Source organism: Larus michahellis, chromosome 2 (genome assembly GCF_964199755.1).
Source record: "Larus michahellis chromosome 2, bLarMic1.1, whole genome shotgun sequence".
Lineage (NCBI taxonomy): Eukaryota > Metazoa > Chordata > Aves > Charadriiformes > Laridae > Larus > Larus michahellis.
Window position 1 is genome coordinate 48,682,292 of NC_133897.1, and position 26,687 is coordinate 48,708,978.

General features: G+C 39.1%; 1 protein-coding gene across 2 annotated transcripts; it reads right to left on the reverse strand.

The window, feature by feature from the left end:
• Positions 1-1,326: 1,326 nt before the first annotated feature.
• Positions 1,327-25,733, reverse strand: TOPBP1 (DNA topoisomerase II binding protein 1). Of its 2 annotated transcripts, none has more exons than XM_074575196.1 (28): positions 25,649-25,733; positions 25,225-25,312; positions 24,506-24,640; positions 23,771-23,914; positions 22,847-23,028; positions 22,512-22,705; positions 21,552-21,731; positions 20,612-20,781; positions 19,886-20,049; positions 19,127-19,374; positions 18,515-18,834; positions 17,693-17,865; positions 16,518-16,729; positions 14,895-15,187; positions 13,091-13,264; positions 11,935-12,053; positions 10,736-10,859; positions 10,205-10,354; positions 9,618-9,726; positions 8,863-9,055; positions 7,807-8,033; positions 6,573-6,736; positions 5,522-5,636; positions 4,843-5,006; positions 3,834-3,974; positions 2,571-2,660; positions 1,969-2,130; positions 1,327-1,561 (listed from the first exon to the last, which is right to left on the reverse strand). In XM_074575196.1, the coding sequence occupies exons 2-28, from the start codon at positions 25,303-25,305 to the stop codon at positions 1,418-1,420; spliced, it is 4,572 nt and encodes a 1,523-aa protein (XP_074431297.1). In that variant the 5' UTR covers positions 25,306-25,312; positions 25,649-25,733; the 3' UTR covers positions 1,327-1,417. The 2 variants fall into 2 exon arrangements, with proteins under 2 accessions (XP_074431297.1, XP_074431298.1); XM_074575197.1 differs by having other exon boundaries at positions 25,561-25,698.
• Between the last annotated feature and the right edge of the window lie 954 nt (positions 25,734-26,687).

Sequence of the window (26,687 nt, forward strand, 5' to 3'; positions counted from 1 at the left end):
GGAGCAAGTCAGAGATGTTTGACATTCACAAGTAGCAAAAAGTATCAAGCTGTTACGATCAAGAAAAGCAAAGCAGGTGGTAGGACTAGTCTCTGCAACTCGACATAGCAACAACCTTGCCACAGCCTGAACCCCCACCGGTAAGGGCACAGATTTCGCTTTTTAAGAAGAATCAAATCCCTGGCATTCATCGGCATGTTTCAGTCCTTCCTGACGATTCCTTCAGGTCACCCTGACAGCATGTTGCAGATCTCACTGACAAAATGTCCAGTGCACTGAAGCAGGAAGCAGAAGCACAAAGCACAGCCTGCACATAAAGGTAGGCTGCCTTCTTCCTCTCTCACCTGGAGCAACATGCTCCAGATTACACAGAGTTTAAATGCTTGTGGCTCCCCTTTTCTTCTATCTGCAACTGATGCTGATGCTTTCTATAAAACAGAGTATTCAGCACCTAGAAAATAAAAGCAGAACATGCCCCCCCACCCTCAAAACAATAGAGGTAGATTAAATAGAATTAAAGATGTTACATGTATTTCCCCAGACAATTCTACTGGGCCTGCGCAACTGGATGTTGTGCTTTTCTGTTCAAACCAGCTGCAGTAATTCCAGCTGCTTAAATACAGCTTTTCAGATTTCATAAGCGCCCACACTTTTACCAGACTAACACAGTGCACCTCACATACAGCAAGGTCAGTAAAGAAAGAGACACACAGACCCCATAGTCACTAAAAGGTTGAACAGTTTGTCAGATAGTGTGGTTGTCTGACTAAGAACATTTCCAGCTGCTGCAAACTATCGTCTTCGTTCGCCTCCGGTTCCTGTCGCAGGCTCAAAGAGGGAGCATGGTCAGAGTTGGTTCTCTGTTTGCTGAACAGATTCATCAGCATTCAGAATGGCAGCACCTCAACAGCCCCTCTGTTTTACAGAAATAATTTATTGCACCCTCTATTAGTACAAAAATCTACAAACCAGTTGTTTTTGTCCAGTTTCCCTTTTCCCCTCCAACAGAAAATACCAAAAGAGGAAAAATTCATGTAAAACCTAAGTCTATTACTGTGTGGGAAATGCAACGTAATTGTTATCAACCGGTATTTTCCCCACAACACACAGATAAAAGATGTGAGAAGCATGTCACAAAGCATCTCTTAATTATTATTATCCAACGGTGTCCCTAAACAAAATCCCTAGTAGGATAGTTAGGACATTTTGGAGACAAAGTATTTTTTGGATGAGTTCTTGCCTATTTTTAGATGCTACTGGTAACCAAAGCAATCTTTCCTATGAACATTACTGTAAACTTATTTTAATCTCAGGACAAATTAGAAGTGAAACTCAAAAGCTTTTAATTTTTGTGGTAAGAATGAAAAAAATATAAATATGAATTTTAAAATGTACAAGTTAAAAGCACAGAATTTCCTCAGTGTATTCTGGATCGCTTGACTTTGGTCATTTCTCCCAGTGCTTTTCTTTTCTGGGATAATCCAGTTCCGAGTTCTGTGTTATTCTGAAGGTAAGACACAGCTTCCGGCAGGCAGTAAGACTCCATTGGGGGAGGTGGATCCTTCAATAGAGGAAGAAAAAAAAAAAATAAAATAAAATGGTTGAGCTCAAGTCTTTGTTTAGCTCAAGAAGCTAAAGTTGAGAAGAAAGAAACAGCTCATTAATTTTCTAAAATTCAAAATAACAAAATGAACATTGCACACCTATATTTTGAATGTTTTGCAAGCTCCCTACCCTTCCGCAGATCCCACTGCCAGCACTAGAACAAGTCATGTTATAGCAATTAAAGTGTGAGGCCACAGATCGAAATACTCAGCATCAGGCACTTGCAGCCACAATTGCTGGCAAAGGAGGCACGCGACCAGCACAGCAGCAGTCCCTTCCAGAGGCTTCAGGTGGCTGGGGTTGCCCCATCCGCCTGTTGGGCGGGCGAAGAGCATTCCCGAGACCCTCCGTGGGCGTGCACACCTGGATGAGGTAGTCAGCGATGTACTCCGGTTTCAGGCAGTTCACTCCTTGGGCTGCCGCCTCTGCTACGTTAACCCGGGCGTCATCTGGCTTCAGCTTACTGAAGTCAGCAAAGAGATGAGTCGCTTCTTTAAAGAGAGACACAGAATGACCAGAAAACACCTACAGATTAAAACATCACAGACAAGAACGAGTTTACTTTTGCATTTCCTCCACAAGACAAATGCAGTTTGTGATCTATAATTAACTCATTCACTAGCAAACTAATGTGAAACAGAATACCATTTACAGCTGCATTCTGTACCATCATGTACATTTCAGGAAGGGTGATCCTTCTCATCAGAGCAGGGCACAGAAATTCCGACCTCAATTCCCACCAGCACCACTGACTTGTGTGACCTCAGACAAGTTGCCCTGCCTGATGATGACATAGCTTTTTCTTCCCACCCTTTGACCATGACTCAGCTCTCCTGTGTAAGTAATTTTGTTGGTTAAGACCTTTTACTCACATGGAAAATACCCAGCACAGTTTAACAGGGAAAAAAAAAACCACCAACAAAACCACATACACGTATTTAATTATTTTTCAAAAAGCTACATACTTTTGCTCCTCCTGACTGAAGAAGGCGCCTGAATCCTGCTTCCTTGGTTTGGTCAACATTTAGGATCACTTTCCAGCCACTGAAAGCTCCCTAGATAAAAGATTCAATTTAGTCAAAAATACATTGGTATTAAAAAAGTACAAACACTTACTGGATCTATAAGTTGCCCCTTCCGTGAATATCCTCCAGATGAATACTTTTTATCACCTAGTGTCGTCTTTAAGTGTAAATGGCAGAATAAACCCCGCATAACGTACAAGTATTGGGCCAACATCATACAGACAAGGCAGCTTGCCACCAAGCCCTTTCACCTGCACAGAGAGATGGGCAACCTGATCTATGAAAAGACTCTTGGCTATTTTTTTTCCAGAACACCAGACACTCATCTACAGAAATGTATCTTAAGAAAGATAGTTGCTTGGAAACATTTCCCCCCCACCCCATGCACTACATTATCTACTTAGTTACAGTAACAGCACCTAGAGCCAACTGGTTGCCTCCTACAAGCACTCACTCTGGTTTCCAAGGAGGCAAGGGGTACAGAGGATTTGTTACGAGCATTCATTTAAAAAGGCTACTGTAAAATACGTGCAAATCAAGATTTATCCCGATGCAACTGAAACAGCAGCGGTATTTCCACTTTTCAATGAATACTCAACTGCAACACCTGATTTGAGAGAGAGGCTTTGGGGTACCCAATTCCCACTTTCAAAAATCTCACTGAAAAACTATGGAACTTGTACCGTAAAAATCACAGAAGGTGCTTTAGGAAAGGTGCAAACTTGTGCCATGTTTGAAGCACAACAGTGTGCTCACTGCTAGAGCCATAAAAATGCTGTCCAGAGAGCTGTATTCACCTATACTACACAGCACAGGATTTGTACCTGTTACTGCCAGTACAAATTGTGGTTTCCCAGTGACACCGAGTTAGGTTAGCACCCCCATCAGAGATCTGAAGTGTAAACATCACCTTCGTGGTCAAAGGACATTTACATACCTATGCAGCCACATTCCAGCTTTGCCAAAAATGAACAGGAGTTCAGGAGGAAATTAAGACTTCTAGTTTGCAAGCACTACATTTTTTTTAGGGTTTTTTTTGTTTGTTTTTTTTTTAAACAAAATTACTTAACTAGAATATATCCAGCTAAGCCATTTTGTTCTTAATAACAAGGCAGATTACCTTTCCCTGCCAGCTAAGTTTCTTGGTTGACAATCCCTGTCCTGTCCACCCACACTGTACAGCTTGCATGAGTATATGAATACCTCAACAGTACCAGTTTCTTGCCTCCCTTTATGAATTTTTTTCCTCCACCTCATGGCTGCGAGTGCTAGTTTCTTCTGGTTTACGTTGATTCCAGGCAAAACATTAAGTATGGAATTACTTCCCCACTCATAATCTTCTTCCTAGAACAGTCATAAGCTTGAATTACAATGCAGAGTCCTGCCAATGTTACCAGCAGAAAATTAAATAAAAAAACCCACACCAAGAACAAGTCCCAGCTACTCTAGCTTTATACATTGATTTTATCTGGCCAAAACAGCTCTAGTTAAAATTGGAAATATGGTTCTTAATTGCACATATGTATCTAAATCAACTCATCATTTCTGTCTACAATGTGACTTGATGTGACAAACAGATTCCTCTTGCAATGGAATTCAAGACCAGGGCAAAGCAACTCACTACTCTGGACACCATTGACTCTACATTTCTGCAGTGTCTTCCAAAACAATGAAAGCTGGGTTTGATGCATGAAGATACAAACCAGTTTACAGGCATTATTTTACAGTTAGCCCTGTCAATGTAAAAGAACTGCTAGACCCAGGAGAAGTGTGAAATAACAGTTAGGGAAGTGAGGAGTTTGAAGAGAGCGTTCAAAAATGTTTATGTACATGGTTACAGAGTTGGATCACTTAAAACTATTATGTCTATTTATTGAAAGGATCAGGACTTAAACCCTAGTGTAACAAGATTCACATAACTTTAGCTGATACCAGTAAGAATTTACCAAAAAGGTACTCAAGCTTCAATTTTCAGAACTGTAAAAATATAGGTATTTTATTTGTCCTATACCAGGAGTTTGGTCCAGGACTAGTTTTCAGAGAAAAGTTTGCCAAAAATTTCTCAGACTTTGGATCCTCCAGAACTTGCAAGGCTGAGACACCCCAAACTGCTAATTGCTTTTGAGAAGTGAAATCCTTTCCCAGTAGTGCAAAATAAAAAGAAATATGAAAAGGTACAACATACTAATTTCTCAATAATAATGTCACATGCCTGAACAAAGCAGCCAGCTCCTCTACATGCCTCCAGGTAGGAACGATGAAGCACCCACTTTCCAGCTGCCATCGAAGCCAAGAATTTTTCATTTCGAAGAGGATGTCCCACAACAATGTGCGTGCAACTTGGGTCAAAGCACTGTTTCTCAAGTACTATTCCACCTTGAATCAAGGAATGAATTTGACTCAAATTATTTAAGGGTCATGCTGTACCACAGAAAGGATCAACTCAAAGTTAGAATTATTTGAATTCAGTTACAAAAATACACTTAACTCAAAATTTACACTGAAAGTTTTATCATTGAAGTGACAAGGGCTGAAGCTGGCAAGGAAGGAGAAGCAGTCAGGAAAGACTAGTTCTCTGATAAAAATAAAGTGCCAGTGTAACACAGACAGGAATGAGACACACACCAGAAGACAGCAGATCTCAACAGTAAAGAATGAGGTTGTTGTGGAGACAGATAGAAGACAAAACCATTGCTGTTTCATGGCAAAGCTGATTGCTCACATAATAATAATAAATTCAAAGAATCACTCACAAGCACACAAAGCCATAAATCTGAGACCTCAAATCTGATGAGTCATTAACAGAAGCCCTTTCTCTTCCCCAATGAGCCACAGCTGACCAAACACATACAGACACATACTATTCTTTGCATTTCACAAATATCTGATACCTAATTCCTCAATCAGATGGCAGTAATCAAATCTTTCTGGAGGATTAAGAGAAGACAGCTGAAATTTACGGTGTTTTTCTGGTTCTTCATCAGCCTTCTCATCTTCTGTAACAGCCTGGAAATACAGTAACAGATTTTGAAAATAAGACAGAAACATTAGGTTGACAGCTGACTACTTCTCTGCCAAACATTCTGGGTTATTTTTATATTAAGTTTTCTTTTAGCCAGGAAAAGCAGAACCAAACCTGTCAATCACTTGACAAAAAGGTTGGATCTTATCAAATCAATGTTAGGCTCCTGCTTAACATCCTCTTGGTTCCCCCTTTCTTCAGGGCACAACTGAACCAACCTGTCATAAAAACGAATCCTTCATTCATATCCACTGAATGCTAAGTTGAACACATGAAGAAATCATCATCCATCTATCACATCACCTCATTCATTCAGACTTTCTATAACTTTGAGGGCCTCTATGCATTTCCACCCCAGCTTATGTACTAACATGACACATGATGCCTCTGAAGCCACATAGCTGCTGAAAGTTTGAGCATCAAGTGATACACTGCGGGCCAAAGAATAAGCTCACTTTCCTAGCCCCTTCCAAGTTCACTATAAAATAGCAGAACTTTAAACCAGGTTTTTGGCAGAAAAATAATTTTCTGTTTGACCTAAACATAAATTCCAGATATCGCCAAGGAAACAAAGGCCTAACCTTTTTTCCATCATCCTAACACGGCTGTAGGAGTTCCAAGCAATACACATAGTAACTCTCCACTCCAAAGTCTACCTCAGCTTTCCAGCAGGAACTAACAGGACAAAAAGCTTTATTTGTCTGAACAAGCAAGCTTTATTTACTTGAGCAAACATTCATTTGTTCAAAAGCTTAAAAAAGGGGGAAGAAAACTAGAACTGCACAAAAAGCAATCCACTTCAGGATTTTAAATGTAGCTATTCACCTATTTTATAATTACCATCAAGTTCAAAACTTCTTAAACTGTCACCACATCTCTCAGAACACAAATCATCATAAATATTTCTTCATATGACAAACCTTTTCTTTGGGCTGTGGTGCCACAGGAGGGTTAGCCAGTGGGAAAGCAATGCTGGGGGCCTGCGGAGTGGGGATCAAGTGATCTTTAATCGGTGTTTCAGGATCTCTACATACAGGATTCTTTAGACCTTCAATCAAATCTCCATCCCCAGCCTCAGGAACAGCTGTGAAAGTAAGGCATTGTTGCATGACTTGTCTTTGACTGAATATAATTATGGATAAAGTAAAAAATAAAATAAAATAAATTAAAAAAATGTAGCTATCCTAAAAGGATAAAACACAACTGCTGCTACAACACACATACAGTTAAATTTCACCATTGCCTTTCATAAAGATACTCTTCCTTGTACCACAAACCACCAACTGCAATATCGCAGACTAATGTCCCTGGATGCCTTGCTTTGAAAAAGCCAAAAACCTCAAATAGCCTAATTTCTTTAGCTAAACTGCACTGATTCAGTTGAACCAAAAATCAATTGAATGCATTTAGCTAATTTTCTTCAACCTCTTCTAGGACAGGGTCAGTTTCCAGGAAGATTGTTGCTGCAAGCAGAAACTCTGTAAGTAGATTGATGGAAGGAGTTGTGGGCAAGAGGGAGGCAGCAGGGAGAGAGAAATAAAGGATTCCACTATCTCTCAGGAGGCAGGAATGTGAAGAACGCAATACAGATGGAAAAAGGTAAGTACATTGCTTCCTTAGTCCTAGCAGTAGACTAAAGACTTCAAAAAGGACAGGGAAAATAAATACAGTATCTTCACTGAATCCTAAGCATGCCCATGGGCAGCTCTGACATCTGTTTTTTGGGCTCATGGCTTTTCTTCCTGTATCTCCACTTTTCACCAATGAATGCTTCCACTACAATTAGAAAGATTTTGCTACTGGTATTCCCATTTGAATTCCACTACGTCTACCTGAATTCTTACCTGGAAACCAGTTGTGGTTCCGAAAAAAATTTGGAAGACTTCCTAAAGCTGATGCAGACTATTTTTAGACGAACACTGCACCTTGGTGTTTGACCACAAATGCCAAATGAATAGGAAAGCTTATTTTTAAAAAACAGCAACACATAATGGAGCTCAAAGATGTAAACTTGTACTTTTTGGCATTCAAAAAATGCCAACAATGCTCACTTTTTTTTTTTCAGTAGAATTCAAGTAATACTGTATTTTAAAAGTCCTAGAGATTAAATGGATGCTGTAGCAAAGAACGAGGATATTGTATTTCTGGTTTTACCTATAGCAGCAACCTCTGCATCAGCTAAAGATCCTTTGAAGGCAGATTCATCCATGTTCTTGTTGGCGTTACTCTGACCGTGCTCAGTGTACTGGGAAGGACTATTAGGCCACTGGAAGTTGCTGACAAGTCTTGCTCTCTCCTCCCGCGCAGTAGGATCGTCCCAGATGATCTGCTCACTTTGGGATGGCTCTGTGTTTATATCTGCAAGTGCTTGACGGGATTGCCTAAGGAAAAAGGCAGAGATACCTTAAATATTCATTTGTTTTACAGAAGACTACCATACTAGAAGACAACGTGTTAATGATCACATCAACTGTAGCGTCCAAGAAAGCATATTAGAAAGCATAGTTGGGAAAGGGGAAAATTTCAGTACAAAAGCAACTCCCAGCAGCCTGGCTTCGTAAGCCTAAGTCTCAGCATGGCTGAAAACAGGCAACAAAAATATCAGCAGGAGATATTTTTAGTATGTGTCAATATTGATAAATTATTCTAAAAAATCAGTGTATGCTACTCTTTACTGAACCTATTACTTTGGAAATAAATACCACGCTAAAGGAATAATTCTGCAAGGTTTCCATTACTTTCTCACTGTAGCTCAGCATTGTTAGAGTTCAAATCCTATTCTATGCTTAGAGAGAAAAGAAAAAGAAAAGAGGAGAAACATTCACAGAGGTACTTTGCAGGAATACCTACTGCTTGTATATGACCTATGTACTGAAAAAATGCAGCATTGCTTTCTTAAAAATCTGTAAGAACACTAACCAATCTGAAGAGAAAGAAATCAGTTGGCACAATTCAAATCAAAACTAAAAAGCAATCATACTGTTTTGTGATTTTTTTGAAAAACAAGATACCCGCTATGGATTAAGATAACATTCTGACTTTATCTAGCATGTCCAGTTAAAGATTCTGAATTGCAAGAGAAGCAACTTAAGTACACCAGTAGAGAAAGACAATACATCTGAAAACCCTGGAGACCTATTAATGTTTCAATGAATGTCTGAGTATGCGCAGGGAGAACAAAATAATATACTTTGAAACACAAATCAATACCTTAGAGCTTCCAATGCCCTACTGCGGCCATTTCGCACAGACCGTGTGCTATCAGGAGTGGTTGGAAAACCATCAGAACTGTTCCTTGAAAGGGATCCTCTTTGCCCTTGTGGTTTTACTAATGATGTGGCAGACATGATCTCCTGCAGCTGCCTTTGGAAGTTCTCCCTCATTTCTAGTGCTTGCGTTAAAACTTAAGAGAAGGAACAAAACTCATAGATCAAGACTGTTATATTGTAACAAGTGAAAAGTAAATGAAATGCCAGTCAACTTCCCCCTGCCACCCCCTCATCAGGACAAAGACAAGACATTAAGGAGAGGAAAAGATATGTGGGGGAAAAATATCTAGGGAAACTATGTATGCCCTGTGTCAGCTATTCCTAGACACAAGGAGAAATCTCCATTTGGCTCACTTCTGAATTTGCTCACATCAATCTAACTGATATCCACAATTCTCCAGTAACACATTTATTTACATAAAAAAAAAGATATACTCTAAACCAGAGATTTGTCATGTTGAAGATGAACGTCAGTGTTTTAAAACAAAGAAATGCCAATTAAGTAATTTCCAACAGATTATTATGATTTTCTTATGGGCTGTCAAAGTCTTTAAAATAGAGAGCAAAAGTCTTTCCTCTCATCCAGCAGCATAAATATGGTACCTAAAGCTTCCAGATCTTAACATTGATCACCTGAAACTGCAGAAGGCTCATTTTGATAGTTTGATGTTCCACAATTATTTTGAAAACATTTACCTCCTTTGGCTTCACTTGTTACGATTTGTTCATCCCCTGCAGCAACCATTTCCTTTATTTGGTCAGTAGTTACATCATCTTCAGCATCATCTTCATCCACCGGAATAATCTAAAACACCAAAATTTTTTGGTTTTAACCCATGTTCAACACATGCATAAATTCTCATGATTATTCATCTTGCTTTAGAGTAAATCTAACCTTTCTGCCACTGAAATGACAGTAAAACAGTGAAGCACCAGTGACAACACCTATTCTGCACTGTAAATGTCTACTAAGGCAAGTTCACACCTTGGATCTTGTTACCTACAAGAGAAAGCAAAGACTGGACCCACATCATTTCAAATTCAGAAAGCACTTCTAATCCTGAAATGCCTGTGTTTCCCTGTACTGCCCTAGAATAGAAATATTACATATGCAGAAAAAACTTAAGGAACATCTGCAACAGCTACTATTAATTACTAGCTAAACCTGATTCAGGGCATCACTGAATAAGCATCAACATTTTTTATTAATATGTTAATACAACAATTAAGTTAACTGAATCCAAATCACCTCATAGAGCATGAATTCTTATCACATGTTATACCTCGTTTTCCTCTGCTGGTTTTCCAGTTGATGGAAGCTTACTGGAGGAAGAGAGCCTGACGTCTTGCACTGCACTGATGTCCAGGCTCATTTTGGGATTGTAAGTGTGAGGAAAGAGAGATTCAGGAAGCCGTTTATATTCTTGGGCACTCTGTAATAACATCAGTTAACATAAGAAAGATGAGAAACTGGTTGAGATAAAAGAGAAATTCCACATCTAAACATAGGAAAAGTACAATGAGAACACCACCAGAAGAAGTACTTTACAGAAGAGAAAAACGCAGCTCTCATTCTGAGAAATGTGTAGCAGAAATGGTCGATAGAAGACAGTTTCTTTTCTCCTCATGGAGAACAAGGTAAGAATACATCAGTGAAAACTGATGGCACAATTTATAAATTCAAAGCAGGATGCAAAACATCAGTTCCTATATATATGCAGTATAAATGCAAGCAGAAAATCCACTGCCATAGAACTGTTTTTAAGCCTACATTTCCCTTCACTTTTAATAAGGGAACAAAGCAAACTTCATACCTCTAAAAGCCAGTGCTCTGAAACAATATGTATACCGCATTCTTTAATGGATTTGTACTCCTTATTGTTGTCATTTTGTCCTCCCTTGTAGATGAAGTGTGTTACTGTTTCATCAAAGCACCATCTAGAAAAGAAAACAAAATACAACTTGAAGATACAATATTTCTAAAATACAGAAATTCTGCTCAGAAATTGTCCTAGCCCTTGTTCATGTTAAAATATTGCTTTGCCTATGCCTAAATAAGCAACGAGCCCACTTTCTCCATCAAAAATGACAGCACTCAGTATCAGGACAGAATAACTTCATGTCTTTTGAAAGCATTCCTGAAGTAAACAAAACTAAATCTGATACAGAGGAGGCATTTCGCTTGAGTTTTTTTGGCTTGTTTTTATTTAAGTAGGTGGAGTTTCAAATCAGTTTCTGAAAAGACCCACCATGAGAGAGCTTTTTCTTTTGTTGACATATTGAGCTGCAAGTTAAATACTAATCCTGGAAGCTCAAAATAAAACAAAATGCGTGATTCTAACATTTAAAATGATAAAAAATAGTATTAGCTATCTAATGCAATTATCCTCATCATTTCTAAGCTACTACCAAACATAAGGGCAACTTCCTCGTCCACACTGTGAATGATAACACTTATAGAAGTCAGTAACAAAATATATAAATCAGATTTAGACGGAGCAGAATTCTGTATTAAATCATAAAATTTAGTTTGTGGTTTCTCTTCGTGGCATCCTATTTTTCCTAAGCTTTTCTAAACACACTAACTTAGCCATGCTTACAATCTGTAAAATAATTAGTTTTGAGCCAGGGAGAAACACACAAATTCAGATCAGATTCAAAATCTAAACTATAAAGCAAATTATAAACCACGCAAAAGCTAAACATGTTTCATAGTTTTCTTCAAAAAAAGAAGAGAAAAAAATAATTTAAAAAATGTGCAGTTTGGGAAGACTCCAGGACAAACAGTCTTTCCAAGACAGACTTATCAAGAACACAGAGACTGCGGATGCGTTGGGGAAAGATGGCCTTATTTCACATTAGAAGCAGATGGCCTTATTTTGCAATAGAAATTGTTTAAGATGGTGAAATCTAACGTTTAGCTATAGCAAAAGGTCACGCAGATAAAGCATATTAGAATGCGAAGAATCATATCAGTGCAGAAGCTTAGAAGCTCTTTTTAATCAGTTCATACCTGTAATCTGCCCCGAGAGAAGCTGCTACTGCATTCAGTTCACTTTGCTTCTTACTAAGTTTTTTACTAACATATATAACCACATCGGCAAGTGGCTTGGGCTCTTCTTCCTGTTCAAGCTGCAGGGATAAAAACAGGAGAGTCAGGTTTGTAAGGTTTCTGTATCAGTAACAAAAATACTTTAATATTTAGTGAAGCATACAGTAAAAAATGCAGTAACAACAAAATTAAGGTAAACACATTTTCTCTATTTTTGCTTCTCCCAGACTCCATGGTCAAAACCCAGCACTATTACCATTCCACGCACTAGGAATCCAAAGACAAAAGATTCACTCTCAGCAAGTCTGCCTGGAATATATTCTGCTCCTTCCATCACAGACTGAGCACTTCCTGAACACTGCAATCAGGGAATTATCAAACTTGATGCCACAGAAGTATTTCATTGTACTGGAGTGGAAAAAATAAGAATAAGGAGCTACAAAATAAGAAGTGACAACCTTCCCTTGCTGAAGGCTATTAGCTTTCTTGCCTCTCCTCTACAGTAAACAGTGTACTAAAACGGCAAGCAATACATAAAAGCTCCCTTTCCTCCTACATCTTTTTCTGTTTTCTCTCACTAGGGTGGATTAGACTGAAGAGGCAAGATGACTACAAGAAATGATGACATAATGTGTCTTTATAAGGGAATAAGCAACTGATCACACCTTGTGCCTCCCAGAAAGCAGAAAAGCAGTACGTTACAGAGAAAGATAGGAAAAGACGACACATGCACTGAAGAACTCCTAACTTTAGTCCACGACAAAATATTTAATCTTGCTCATCTGGAGCCTGGGAATTTCTTAAGTGTGATGAAATCCTCTCATCCCAATACTACAAAGACTAAATTGGTACATATTTATACGCCATGTTACTTAGCAACTGCTTAATATTCAAGATAGTAGTACAGACAGTAGAAAAAGGTTTTAAAATTCTTTGCCTCCCAGAAGGAAACTCTTCTATCTTACCTTCCTTTAACTGTCATTGACGAATGCATAATCATATGGATTTCTACTCAAATAGCACAATTCACAAACTCCTTTGTAACGTAAATCAAGAAAGATATGGCATTTTCGTAATTAAGCCTATGCTCCAGAAACTTAGAATCAGAATTTCCTACCACTTCTGGATGTGCAGTGGTCAACTGAGGGCTGGCAGTAAGAGCTACTGTATGCCTTGTGCTGTTTGCCAGTGCCAATTTCAAATTTCTGCCGATGACTTCAGAGAGAGGTGTGCTCAGTTTCCTGTTTTTTTGATCAGGACCTCCTGGAGTTTCCAAAGCTGCCAGAGCATCCTACAAAAAAAAGAAGCAATGGACTGACTTTCATGAACACATTACAAAATTCTCACTCAAGTGCAAGTTTCACAAATATAGTTTGCAGTAAGATTTCAAACAAAACTAGGATGGTGTACTACTAGCTAGGAAGTGCAACTGTAGTACCATTGCACAAAAGCAGTACAAGACAATCCCAATCTTAAAGTCTTAATAAGCAAAAAAGGAAGAACAGGTTATTAATCTCTCTTTTCACTGACATCAATGAAAACTGCCTTCAATGGAAAAGCGAGTAGCCAACCCCAGACAATTACTTTAATTTACTAATACCTGCCCCTACATGTTGCATGAGTATGTGATTCTATCTGCACCTTTAAAACACCAAGTTTCCTCCTGCCCTTTTTTGAAAAAGAGAAATTTTTGATATAGAACATCTTGTTTTCGAAAATTTATCAGTCTGGTAAACTACTGGATTTCAAAAAGCAGAGTATAAATTGAATCACAGAATCGTTTGGGTTGGAAGGGACCTTAAAGCTCATCTCCACCGCCCTCCCGTGGGCAGGAACAGCTTCTGCTAGACCAGGTTGCTCAAAGCCCCATCCAGCCTGGCCTTGAACACTTCCAGGGATGGGGCATCCACAGCTTCTCTGGGCAACCTGTTCCAGTGTCTCACCACCCTCAGAATAAAGAATTTCTTCCTAATATCTAATCTAATCTACCCTCTTTCAGTTTAAAAATATTATCCCTTGTCCTATCACTACAATCCCTGATAAAGAGTCCTTCCCCATCTTTCTTGTAGATCCCCTTTAGGTACTGGAAGGCCGCTATAAGGTCTCCCTGGAGCCTTCTCTTCACGAAGCAGAACTAACTAAAAAGAACAATAGATTCTTCTGGTTTTGTAATACATGTTTGTTCTATTGCAGGCAGAGGGGTTAAAAAACACAACAAGAAAACCAACCCACAAATAACCCCGCAAAAAACCCAACAAACTTTGCAGGAATTCAGTGCATTCATCTTTCAGATAAGGCCTCAAAAATGAAAAATAAACCTCAAACCTTCTAAAGCACACTTGAGTCATTCCAGAGCTATTCCAGCACAGATACTTCATAAGTGTCAGTAGTTTCTTTGTTCTAAGACTAGTTTTTCTAGCCTCTTGTGGCCTTCAGAATGAGACAATGAACCCAAAACTCCAATGCATTTTTCAACTTGCAATAACAGTTTTGAAATTGCTATACAGCTATTACATTAAAACATCTCATTAAAGTAGCATTTCATCGAAAAAACAAGCAAACACTTGTTTCTATCTGGAGCAATTATAAACCTTCTCGTTACATTTCTCAGCCTTAAGTGTAAAGAACACAGACTGTGTACTGTGTGAGGCGCAGAACACATGAGCATGTGATGCAATAAGCATAAAGGAGCTTTGTTAAAGACATTACAGCATTTACTAGTCAATAAATTTAGTCCACAGGTCATTAGCTAGAAATATACATCAACAAACAGAGCCAGTTTTCCTGGGTTTATTCAAAAAAGAAAGTCTGCATGTTAACAGTATACGAAAGGGTAAGCACGGGTTTCTGTACTGTATTTAAGTTTATGCTCATCTTTAACCCTAATGGCTCTACAGACAAAAATTTGCAAAGATGATCACCTTTACATCAAAAGAAGGCTTGAATAACTTGTCTTTGGAAAGAAATTTTGATGGTGTATCAAGATGTAAAGATGGCTCTTTTTGTGGCAGCCCCCCTTGCACAAGAGGAGTTGTCTTCGTCCCAATATGATGAGAGATTACAGCTTGGAAAGCTTTACTCTGGAACCTGTTGATATCAAGAGGAGTCACAGCTGGCTTTTTTCCAGCTTCAAGGAGATAAGTAGGTTGCTCTGAATCAGGAGATTTAACAGTTGGTGGTGTCTTGCTAAGCTGAGTAATGCAACTCTCCCCATCTTTAAAAGAAAGAAGGAAAATATAAACAAGCAATCCGATTTTTCTTTTGAATACAGATCTCACATACACCTTTATTTGAACAACAACTAAAAGTTCATCTGACCTTCCTTTTCCCCCCAAAAAAATTCACATCCCCCCCCAATAAATGCTGTACAGTGACAATTATATTTTAAAAGCCAGTATCTTGTGTCTCTTCCAGTTAACTACTTAGTTTGAATTACACTGGTACTGAGCTTGACCCTAAGCGTCTGAAAAAGAGCTAGCAACGCCTGGCCTGCTCACACTGTTTGCAGTTCCACACAGATCCGTATAGCTCACATATGTGGTACAACAGCTATTAAAATACAAATCCAAGAAAAAGAATGTAATACACAACAAACCCTTCGCTTTCAACATTAAAGGTAACTCCTCCCTGCCTCCTTACTTTCCACGCAACATAAAGTTTCTTTTGTATTCATAACTGAATCACACCTCTTCAGGTCACTACGTACACTTCCAGTCCCTTACAGTTTTGGATCAACAGGATCAAGATTTAGACAGCAATAAGCCCTTATCCATCATAATCCCCTATCATTATCCATCATAAGCCCCTATCCATCATAAACGCTTCTAGATAAGCATGACTCATCATCTTTACAGCTCAAAAATATTAGTACAAGAATTGCTTTTACATTTCACTACTTATTTTCCCTGCGCACCCACTTCTTTTCCTTAAAAATATAATATACAGATAAGACATGCCTATGCCAACAACATACCTTTTGTCCTCTGACTTAGTGACCCATATAATTAATTCACAATGGTACTGGTAAAACAGGTTTGCTAACATTCAGTATTAAATCACTGTTGTCTGCATCTTAATATAGAAGAAATACTGCCAAATAAAAGGTGTGAAATAACTGGAAAAGGAGGAGAAGCATCAGAAGATGAAGTAGGCATAGAGGACTGAGCAGAGGGGAATCACATCATTGCAGATCAACAAGTATGAAAGTTCTAAGCTGGATCTCACATCAATTCTCATGCAACCTACAGAGCAGCATATGACAGAAAGGACAATGCTGAGACGCTGAGCTTGATTCCCAAATGACTGATAACCACAAGACTCCACTAGCTCCAAGAGACTTACAGCAAACACACAGTTTCACTTCTATAAACACAACTCAATACCAGAAGAAAAACAAAAAATTAAAAAAATACTTGGAAAAATATCCTCTATCTCTAATACTTCGAAGGTATTAGGGGAAAAAAAAATTCATCATACCTGCCTTTCTCAGTGTGAACAAACAATATAATCACACAGTCATATTCCCTAACTTACTAATAACCAACCTCCAGCCTCTGCATTTTCAACCAAGAACTTGCTTTCATCTGCTCTCTTTCCTGTCCTTGCAGACTGCAAAAGCCAAGCAACAGTGACTGCGGGCAAATTCCACTTCTTCGCAGCTTCATACTTGGAACCATCCGGTTCTCTCACCACCAGATGAGTACTGGCAAACATTCCCTTTTTTGCATTGGCTTTCCGCACAAAGAATTCTTGGACTCTAAAATTAGATTAATAAAACATTCATTTAGTCATTAAAAAAAATAATTAATCTGAGGCACGTTTAAACTATTACAAAATGCATTCAAGCAACAGAAAATGAACCAGTAGAATTATCTAAGGCCATCCACTTTGCACTTGACAGCCTAACCTACATGAAAAAAAATAATAATTAAACAGCAATGTTTTGCTTCTATCAGTATTGAAAACATTAACATTTCTCATACTCCAGACTTTGTCGCATATCCCATTTCCAAATCATACACGAGGCCTAATGTTCTTCTGCAAGATTAATGGGACAGGCAGGATTCCTTTCTGGAAGCAACAAGCGTTATTTCAAAATCCACAATAGTTTTCTTTATATTACAGTTTTTCTTTTATCATCAAGGACCCAATTTTCCAAGAAGACAACAGGACTGAGAACTCACCAGCAAAAAATTTAGTTCAAACAGACTACAAATGATACTCTAAGCTATACAATTTTGCCACCTCATGACTAAATATGTTTTTCTTAATGTTTTTCAAAGATCCTGATGAATTAGAAGCAAATAATTCACCATTGCAGATCCTAAGAAATGGTGCACTATCACTGGTTATAAGGCTGAACCAGACAGTACTGAAAAAGAGGAACAATGGTCCACTCCTGGACAACTGAAGGACAACTCGGAAAACCTCACATCTGAAAAACTAGGTTTTTTGAGCAAAAATTTACTGAGACTCAGTCATTGTATGAGAGTGAGTGTATTCTGGTAGAAATTAGGCTGTGTGAATGTGAGTAAATTTCTCTAAAGGAAAGGAAAATAAAAGAATTATATAATAATGTCTCATTGCTTCCGCATTAAGTTTTATAAATGAACAGAATCCAGAAGAGCTTTAATTCTAATAAAAAAGAAATGAAATGCATAAATGGATTTCATCACACTGCCTGCATAAGAACAAGAAGAAATGGTGACAGGAGACATACCTGGCTCCTAGCAGTCCTGCCAGATAAACCAGGGAGTCTCTCTCTGCACCAGTGAACTGGCTAAAAGAAAGAACACAGTCTTCCAGAGGGGTAACTCCTTCCATTACTGGGACTGGTGTGAAAAGCGGATTGGACTGTGGATTTAATAGGAGCTGCTGCTCCACACATGTTATCTAAAAAAAGATGAAAGAGATAAAAATCTAAATCAAGCCAAATAGCAACAAAGTCAGCAATATTTCAGCAACTGTGCAATAGCATTTATGGATTCAACAACAAGCAATCCTGCTTCCATTATTACATGAGACAAATTATTTCCCATTGAATAAGACATATTCTTTTCTAGATAATTTTAATTTTGTCAGGTTTGACACACTGAGGCATTATTCAGAACCTTTCAGTTACTACTCTTCCAACTCTGAAGGCTCCCTTAAAGTAGTTTGCTCTTCTGCTACAACTAAAAAAGCTATAAAAAGCATGAGACAAGTAAACACAAAGATATCAAACGAAATCAGTATTAGTCAACTAGCTCCTTCTACAATTCATTATTTAGAGAAAATGCTGTCAGACTCTCATATAAGAAGCCTTTGAGTCATGACAACAAAGTCTTATTTAACAAGCACGTAGAAAATTAAGCGAAACAGATAAAAGACAACTTACAGATGCACAGGCTTTAAAGCCCATTTAGTACATTTCAAATTAAACGAGGCTAATCTTTCAGTACCTTACTCACATTTAAGCCACCGATATCCCTGCAGTCTGACAAGACATATTTCTAATATAGATACCTGTTTACTCATGAAACTGAAAGTCTAACTTCCTTACCAGCCATGTATTTGTGACAACATCACCAACAGTCGGCTTCACTGTGCACCCCAATAAAGGTACCACAGCATAGTCTGCAATGGTTCTGCTTTGCAGTGGCAGAATTTTCCCAGCATTCTCCACTATAATATCTGTAATGCAGGACTCGTCCTCTTCACTAAAACCCAAAAGAAGAAATCTCTTTTTGACAAATAAGCCTCCTTCAGACAGTGCAGAAGACTCTCGTAAAGAACCATTACAGATGGAAGATTGATTCTCTCCTTGAACAGTCAAGTGAGTAACATCACTGATGGTTACGGATGTTAGTTTTTCAACTTCATCTGAAAGGAAAAAAAAACCCCACCAAAAAATAACCAACAACAGCAATTGCCTGACAAGAACATCAAAGACAACTCAAAACAGTTTCATGAAGAAATTACAGTATTCTGCTGTTTTCAGCCAGGTTTTAATTAAGAACTGCTCTATAAGGCCTGTTTAAATTTGATTTCTAAAACACAATATAGAAGCTAACATGCAAGATGTGGCTAGCTTTTTAATAAGCAAATGTCACAAAGCTCAAATGCTAATTATAAGCAATTAAACTTTCTGTGGTATGCTGAGCCTAGAACATACCTAATGTAGAATCATTATTTATATATTGAGAGAGGAAGTCATCGTCAGCAGCTTTCTGGTGCTTTATAACATTCACAGCTTCTTTCTTCAAGAGACTGTTATTTTTGGGAAGAATTGACTTCATTCCAGGTTGTTCCAAAATTGGGTTCTCTGGCAGCTGGTAGTTTAGAGGGATATATTGCTCCACTGGACGCAGATAACCTTTGCTAAATGACTCCAGCAACCATTTTGCTGTCACGACATGAGGCCTATAAAATAAAGCGTTATACAAATACGTTACAGAAGGTTTCTGAACTGTGATTCTTACATCCCACTCTGCAAATACTAGTATATACACACACCTGAACTCTGCAACTCCAACACTAAGCAAACTTTGGGCACTTTACAAGCCTGAAGATTTTGTTTAGTTCTTTCAGTCTCAGAACAGAGAATTTCATACTTATTTTCTATAATGTAAATTATATCTGCCACTGCTGCCAAATCCTTCCTCCTCAATATATTAACAAATGCAAGTTAACACTTCTTTTCACCAAGAAGAATACTTGTTTTCCTATTCACTGAAGTGACTCATGGCTACTCAAAGAACTACAGTATTCAAGAGCACATGAGGATGTACTTATGAATACTGGCTGTAAGTCTTCTAATTTAAGTCAAGAACTATTTAGGATCTCCAAATCAATACTTGTTTTCCTGTTTACAAGGTGGTAGGAGAAAGAAAACAAGGCAGAAGTAGACCTTAAGCAATACAGTTATCACAACCTGTGAGCTGTCTTGTTCAAAAAGTGTTTCAGCTCATCATTATTTTCCCCCAAAATGACATGGGTAACATCTTCATTAAGTTGATTAAATCGAACACCACCGCCGCAATTAATAAGCCTTCTCATCTTGTCCAACTTCCTGCCACTGAAGCCACACAGATAGATCTAGAAAAAGAGCAGAACAACAAAAAAAAGGCTTAAAAAAGAAGAAAAAAACCAAAGTAGGATATTTTGGTATAATTTGTTCTGACTGATGTAGAACCTGTGTTCTAGTGGTGCAGAGCTAGTGGTGCAGCTTCTGAGAAGCAGCAAAAACTTAAGCATTTATAACTGGATTAATTTATCTTTGCAAATTAATCTAGCAAAACATCAATATCTACTAATGGAATGAACCCCCAGCCAAAGTCATACAGCCAAAAACAACCCCACCCAAAACCACACACCAATTCCAGAACCTATAGTATTTAAATATATGTCTATAAATATGTAATTTTATATTTATACTATATATTTAATACAATTATACACATACACACATATATACATAGACGCACAAGCACATTACAGCATGTGGACACAAAATAAATTTGGCATTTGCTACTGACCATGAAACAACAATTTACTCAAGCAGCAATTGCCAGTGCTTCCTGTTGCAAGCAGGCAACCAACCTGGTTGCTTCCAGAGGATTAAGACCAAACATTTCAAAGTATACATTGTTAAACCTACCCGACACCCATCTAACAAATCTTCAGGTGCTCGAAAAGAACTTATATCCAAGTTTTCCAGCTCATCAGGAAGAGGATCCAGTCTGCTGCTCATAGCAGAACTACACGCTGTTTCATTAACACCACTCAAATTGATATTGGAAATGTGGCTGACATCCGAAAGGGTATGATCTTTAAATAAAATTAAAATGAAAACAGATGCATTAGTTTTGGCCCATCTCTCTCCGCTGCTTCACTAAACAAAATACAAAACTGCCACATATGATTTTGTTGTGCTAGAAGGAAATGTAAAGTCTGAAGAATAAAAAATACTAGGTAAATATAACCTAGGTTAAACACCTAAGCTGAATTCCCAGTACTCTGTTGGTAGTTAGTGCAGTTGGGTTACAGTGCTCCTATTCCGTCATTTCCTGAAGTAGTAGTCAGTAACAGGCATTCGGAAAGACACATTTAAAGCTGGCTGTGTCTTTCATGCTACAATGTTTGTTTACAAAATGCTTTTAACTTTCCTTCTTTTAATAGCATAGAGTAAGCAAAAATAAATATATGAAGAAAAAATAATTTAAAAAAAAATAAATCAGTATTTGTTTTCCCCTGCTGTAAGATTAAATTCATAACAGACACTTGTTTTAAACTACAAATGCATGAACAGTCACACTTTTTCAGGACTTAGACGTACACACTACTGATTCTTATACAGACAATCATACGCCTAATTCAAGTTTACTTTTTAAACAATTATTCACATGTTTTAAATCTGCACGTTAGAATATTCAACGTGCGTAAGAGTGATCTGTTGCCTTTTAAGCATAAGTAGAATCAGAACCCAAACCGTCAAACCACCACTGCAAAAGCAAGTAGCACCCTACGAATTTGAAACAGTTCTTCCTCCTTACTACAAATGTTTCTTACCTTAACGTATTTTAAAAGGTCTTACTTACTATCAGGGTTGTTGGCATGATTCGTAGGTGTTGACGTAGTGGGTGTATTACTCAGTTTTGATGCAGCCTCTATTTTATATATTGTCTCATCCTGACAGAAGCCTTTCTCAATGCTGTCAGAAAACCACTGCACAGACACGCAGTGCACATTCCATTTTTTGGCACATTCATACTTCTGACCTTTCAAATGTAAACAAAATAAAAATCACAAGCCACTGAAAGACTAATGCTAAACAGTGATCACAGAAAGATGGCTGGACATTAAGAAAATTTAAGAATTCAAATAACTGATTTCAACGTGCAAGTCATGTTATCCTGAACTCTTCTGACAGGCTACTTATTTAGTCTCTAAATACAGTTAGAGCAAAAAATCTCATTGATGGCTAGCTCATGGGTACATTATGAAGAGTATGACAGGGCACTAAAGCAAAAAAAAAAAAAAAGGCTTTAAAGTTTTCAGGCACAGGGGGGAAAAAAAGAAGTCTAAAAAGTCCCAGGATATTTCCCCACAGGGAAAGGCAGGGAAATTGGGCACTAGAGGAAAGAAAGGAAGCCTTCATTTTTTCGTAGTAGGGAGTTCAGAAGGCACAAAGAATAGACCAGTTAAAAAACATTAGCACACAACCCAATTTCAATCAGAATATAAATTAAATCCTATCCAGCTCTCCCAAAAAAACTTATGTTTCCTTTGTTCTTCTATTCCCTCTAGGATTCTCCCTTTTTCTTCTCTTAAACACCATCTGGGTCTCTGTGATTTTTTCAACTTTTGCTCTTTCTCATGCCTTTAGAGCAAAGTAAGGGTGCCCTCTGTTAGTCTTCCCATAAACAGTGATTCCCTAAATGAAAGCAGTAGCAGTAACAATGAAGCAGGCACACAGACAGTTCAAACTCTTATGCTTATGCATATTTACACTATTTCAACTCAAGAAGTGAAAATAATATTCACTCTATAAGTTCTACCTTTTGGCTCTTGAACTATGAGGTGAGTACATTCATTCATCTTGAGCTGCCCTGTGTACTGCCCACCGTGCTCAGCAGTGAGGCGCTGGACTTCTTTCCTGTCTGAACTACTTAAGCCAGTAACGCAAATTGTACAGCCAAGGAACACAGGACAAGCGTAGTCTTCCACGTTAACATCAGTGTATCTCATTATGCTAAAGGAACAAAAGAGAAAAAAATAAATAAATATTTTTTTTCTTCAAGTAAAATTAAGCAGAAAAAGAAAGTCGTCTGTATCACCATAAGAATTACCAGTCCCCAAAACAACATCAGTTTTGTTTTGTTTCTTTTTATACCTTTGCTGAGACTTATCCCACAGTGTCTTAACCCAAGAGGGAAGCAAAATAGGTATTTTCAGAGAAGCAGCTACTAAGTATTTCTTGCTGCCAACTTCTCCAGCTATAAGATGAGTTACTGACATATTAAGGTCTCTGTACACACGTCCACCCATCATCTCCACGTATTTATGAACTTCTTCCTGGGTGGGGGAAAAAAATTTATAGGAAATCATCAAGAAATAAGAAAGAAGCCATGTTGCACTCACGTTCACCTTAAAAAACAAAACCATGGATTTCAATTGTCCATGGTTTCTCCTAAAAAACTTCAAAAATACAAATTGGATATATATGGAAGCCACAAAAACATCAAATACAATTTCCATTTTATTTGCATTTATGATAAGCTGAACATAATATGCATCCTTAATAAAAAAGCTACAACCATACTCTATGAGTAAAATTTTACAGATAATTGGTATTGTAGGTAGTATAAATTAGAAAGTGAAGTCAGAATAAAAAAACCGTAAACTTCTAAGATAAATTTAAACCATAGCTGACTGGATATTAAGTTTTTACCATGTAGTTTTAAGTAACCAGAAACAAAGAAGGTTGTCTGTAGCTATGTGTTCCATCTAATCAGTTAATAAAAAAATCCCTAAAACATACATTTACTCCCATATTAATATAGCTGAAATCTTATGTATGTATATGCTTATATAATATATACATGTGCATGCATAGATACACTACATACACATTTACATACTACATATAAGACTCCCTCTTTCTCCATACAACTCTCTACGTAAACTATACATAGTCTATAGAAGAACTAGATATATCTAAACACAGGCACAGTTAGACTGCTGCCTTAACGATAAGCCACCTGAAGCAAACATCAACGATAATCAGCTAAACAATCCATTATGTACAATGCATTACCCTAACATCTTTTTCAAGGCTGGTACAGGATACTGTTACATCGGCCATGGTCATATTGTACACAGGATACTCAGCTCTTGGGACACATCGCTGGGACTGCATGCAGTACAGGACTACCTGTGGTCCAACAATTCTACAACCAAGCTGCAATAAAATAAAACAAAAAACCCAAATAAAATTAGCAGATGGTACACTGGTATAAGGAAGACTTTCCCTGTCCCTGAATCCTGAGGAAGGCAGGGCTTCTGTCCCTCTGTCCATCTGTCCCCCTCCTCTAGCACCTCCAGGTAGCTGACAGTTTTGTTTTTACTTTCAGCTGTGGATTTTCAGTACAACCCTTGCAGGTTTTCTGGCCTCAGTAAAAGCAGCAGATGCTACAGCTAACATGCCAGAGAATTACACAGAAAGCCTGTCTTTGTCTGCTGGACAATTCCTTGCAGGTCAAACAAAATCATGTTACTCAGGAAGCAAAAAAGTGTGAAAGCCAGCTTTGCAACTCCATCAGAATCATAACTGATCATACTATTTATTTTTCCACCTGCTTCAAAATAATCCTTATGCTTTACTAGTCATCTTCTTCCCTAAATACAGGATGCAGTGAAGTTAAAGATTTTTTTTATGGAAACTTCATACTACTATATTCAGTGCAAAAAGAGAGAACATACAGAGTGTAAGTATGGACATGAGCACTTCAAGAAAAGAATATAGCTAGAAGTATGTTGATGGGTAGCATACTTTTTTGAGATGATTGAAAACAACGCCTCTGAAAGGATCACAAACGTAAAGTGATTTATCATTTTCTTTTACGTTGAGTGCTGTTTCTTCTTCAAGGATCTGGAGATGTTCTTCCGACTGAAATTCTTTTATAGACTGCAGGTAAACAATGCAGAAAACAACATTTATTTAACAAATAACAAACAGTTAATCCTGTGGAAACTACACAAGCACAGCTACTGGAAACAGCTAATAACAAAGCTACCATGCAAGAGTACAATGGCAGATGAACGGGCTAAAATACCTCATGGTTGTCCTCCTCATTCCCCCAAGTCTTCACAATACTCAGACTTAAACGTTCATCATAAAAACTTTCATGACCTGATCCTGCCACACAGTGCCTTTAGTTCCCACTAACTTCTCAAGGTGGAAAGCAATCCACAGTGTCCTTCCTAAAGTTTGGTTAGTGCTTAGATGAGTGACCACCATCCAGACCTTCCCAGCTACATGTCACTTCAGTAAACATCAATACGTTTTGCAATTATAATTATTTCTTGTTCAAGAATCAATTTATTCAATAAAGTTGTTCTTGTTCAACAGACTTTATTAAACACTAAACACCTCTATTAGAGAAATAGCTTTATTTCCAGATGTATACATATAAGCTACATCTAAGTCAACCACAGAAATCATTTAATAATTCCCCACGCTCCCTGAGAAAGGTGATCAGACCTACTTACCTCAAGAGCTTTAAAAAAATACTCCGAGTTCCCAGAAGACTTTATGAATTTCACAAAAAACGGCTCCTTACTACCTTTCATCCTTTAACTGAGAAGCAAAACACAGTCAGCACCGGAACCGCGCCGTGACGGGGCGCACCGCCCACCCCCAGGGGCTGGGGAACCCCCCTCGTCCCTGTCCCTGTCCCCGCCGGCCCACGGGCCTGCCCCACACCGCCCAACCTCGGCCCCGACCTCTGCCGGAGAGGGGCGGGAGAGGCCAGGCCCACCCTTCCCCCCAGGCCCCCCTCCTCACGCCGGGGCCCTGCTGCCACCTCAGGGCTCCCGCGCACGCACCGGATACTCGACGCCGACGGTTGAACCCCGCCACGCTGCCACCACCCCGACCCCTGCGGTCGCCCCAGCCCCAATCCCGACCCCTCACCCGGCGCCCAGCGCCACCACAGCGGGCGGGAAAGCGGCGCCGCTCGCACTGCGCAGGCGCAAGGGGAGGGCGACCTCCAGCGGGCGGGGGCGAGGCCTGAGAGAGCGAGGAAGGGCGCACGCGCCGCCAGAGGCGCGGGCTGTCGCGTGCCGCCCGTTGGAGGCGCTGCTAGGCCGGGGCGGGGGGGTGGCCTGTGGTGAGTAACAGGCCGGAGTGTCCGGCCTCCTCCTCATCCCGCTGGTGTATCCCCGCGGCACCTGGTTGCGTGTCAGTGGGGTCCCCTCAGCTTTAGGCCCCTACCCTGGCAGTGGTGGGCCAGTGCCGGCCGGGGTTGAAGGCAGCAGCGTGCCCAAGCCGGCCTTAGTGAGCGGTAAGCTGGAGGAGGTTGCTCTGCGCTCTGGGAATTGTTGCCGCCGTAGGAAGCAGCAAAAAAGGCTGTTTCCCTAGTCCCGGCATCCCCCCAAGCAGCTGGCACCTACTCTCCAAAAAACCCTGAAGCCCATTAAGGGGGCTTACTTGGAATCGGCTTGGGGTATTTGGTGCTGCCAGCTTCTGCTGGGGGGTGATAACGGGGAGTATCACAGCTGACAGGGTCTGGGAGAGGTTGGAAGTGTGAGCATCCCATTTCCATCCAAGTTTCAATCCTTATTGCCTTTCCAAAGGAAATACTGTAGGGAATGTATTTTTTTCTTGTAACTTCCAGGCTATGCACAGGAAGCTATCAAATGCTCCCCTTCCAGAGCAGATGGCTGGAATCCAGATGAGTGCATGCAAAACTTGTGCAGGAATGAAAATAAGCTTGCCTTCTCCCATATCACACTGTTACATCTTCCTGAATCATTAAAAGATGACCATGCCCACTCATTCAATGGACCTCCATTCTTAGTGGCTGTGACTGTTTTCCAAGGCTTGCTGCTGATTGCATAATATTGATGCTGCCCGTACTGGGAGTAGTCACTTTGATAGAAGATGCTTTTAGAAAAAGAAGTGTTTCAAAATGGGAAAGCAGCAGAAGCGTTCCCGGGGTAGTGAATGTGTG

What these genes read in the sequence shown, in the direction of transcription:
- TOPBP1 (XM_074575196.1), bottom strand. Translation starts at nt 25,305, where the DNA reads ATGAAAGGTAGTAAGGAGCCGTTTTTTGTGAAATTCATAAAGTCTTCT. An exon ending in TTGAACAAGACAGCTCACAG is followed by an intron (nt 19,375 to 19,885) that starts GTTGTGATAACT and finishes TTTATTTTATAG; the next exon opens with GCCTCATGTCGTGACAGCAA. An exon ending in TCGCTGACTACCTCATCCAG is followed by an intron (nt 1,562 to 1,968) that starts GTGTGCACGCCC and finishes CCTCTATTGAAG; the next exon opens with GATCCACCTCCCCCAATGGA.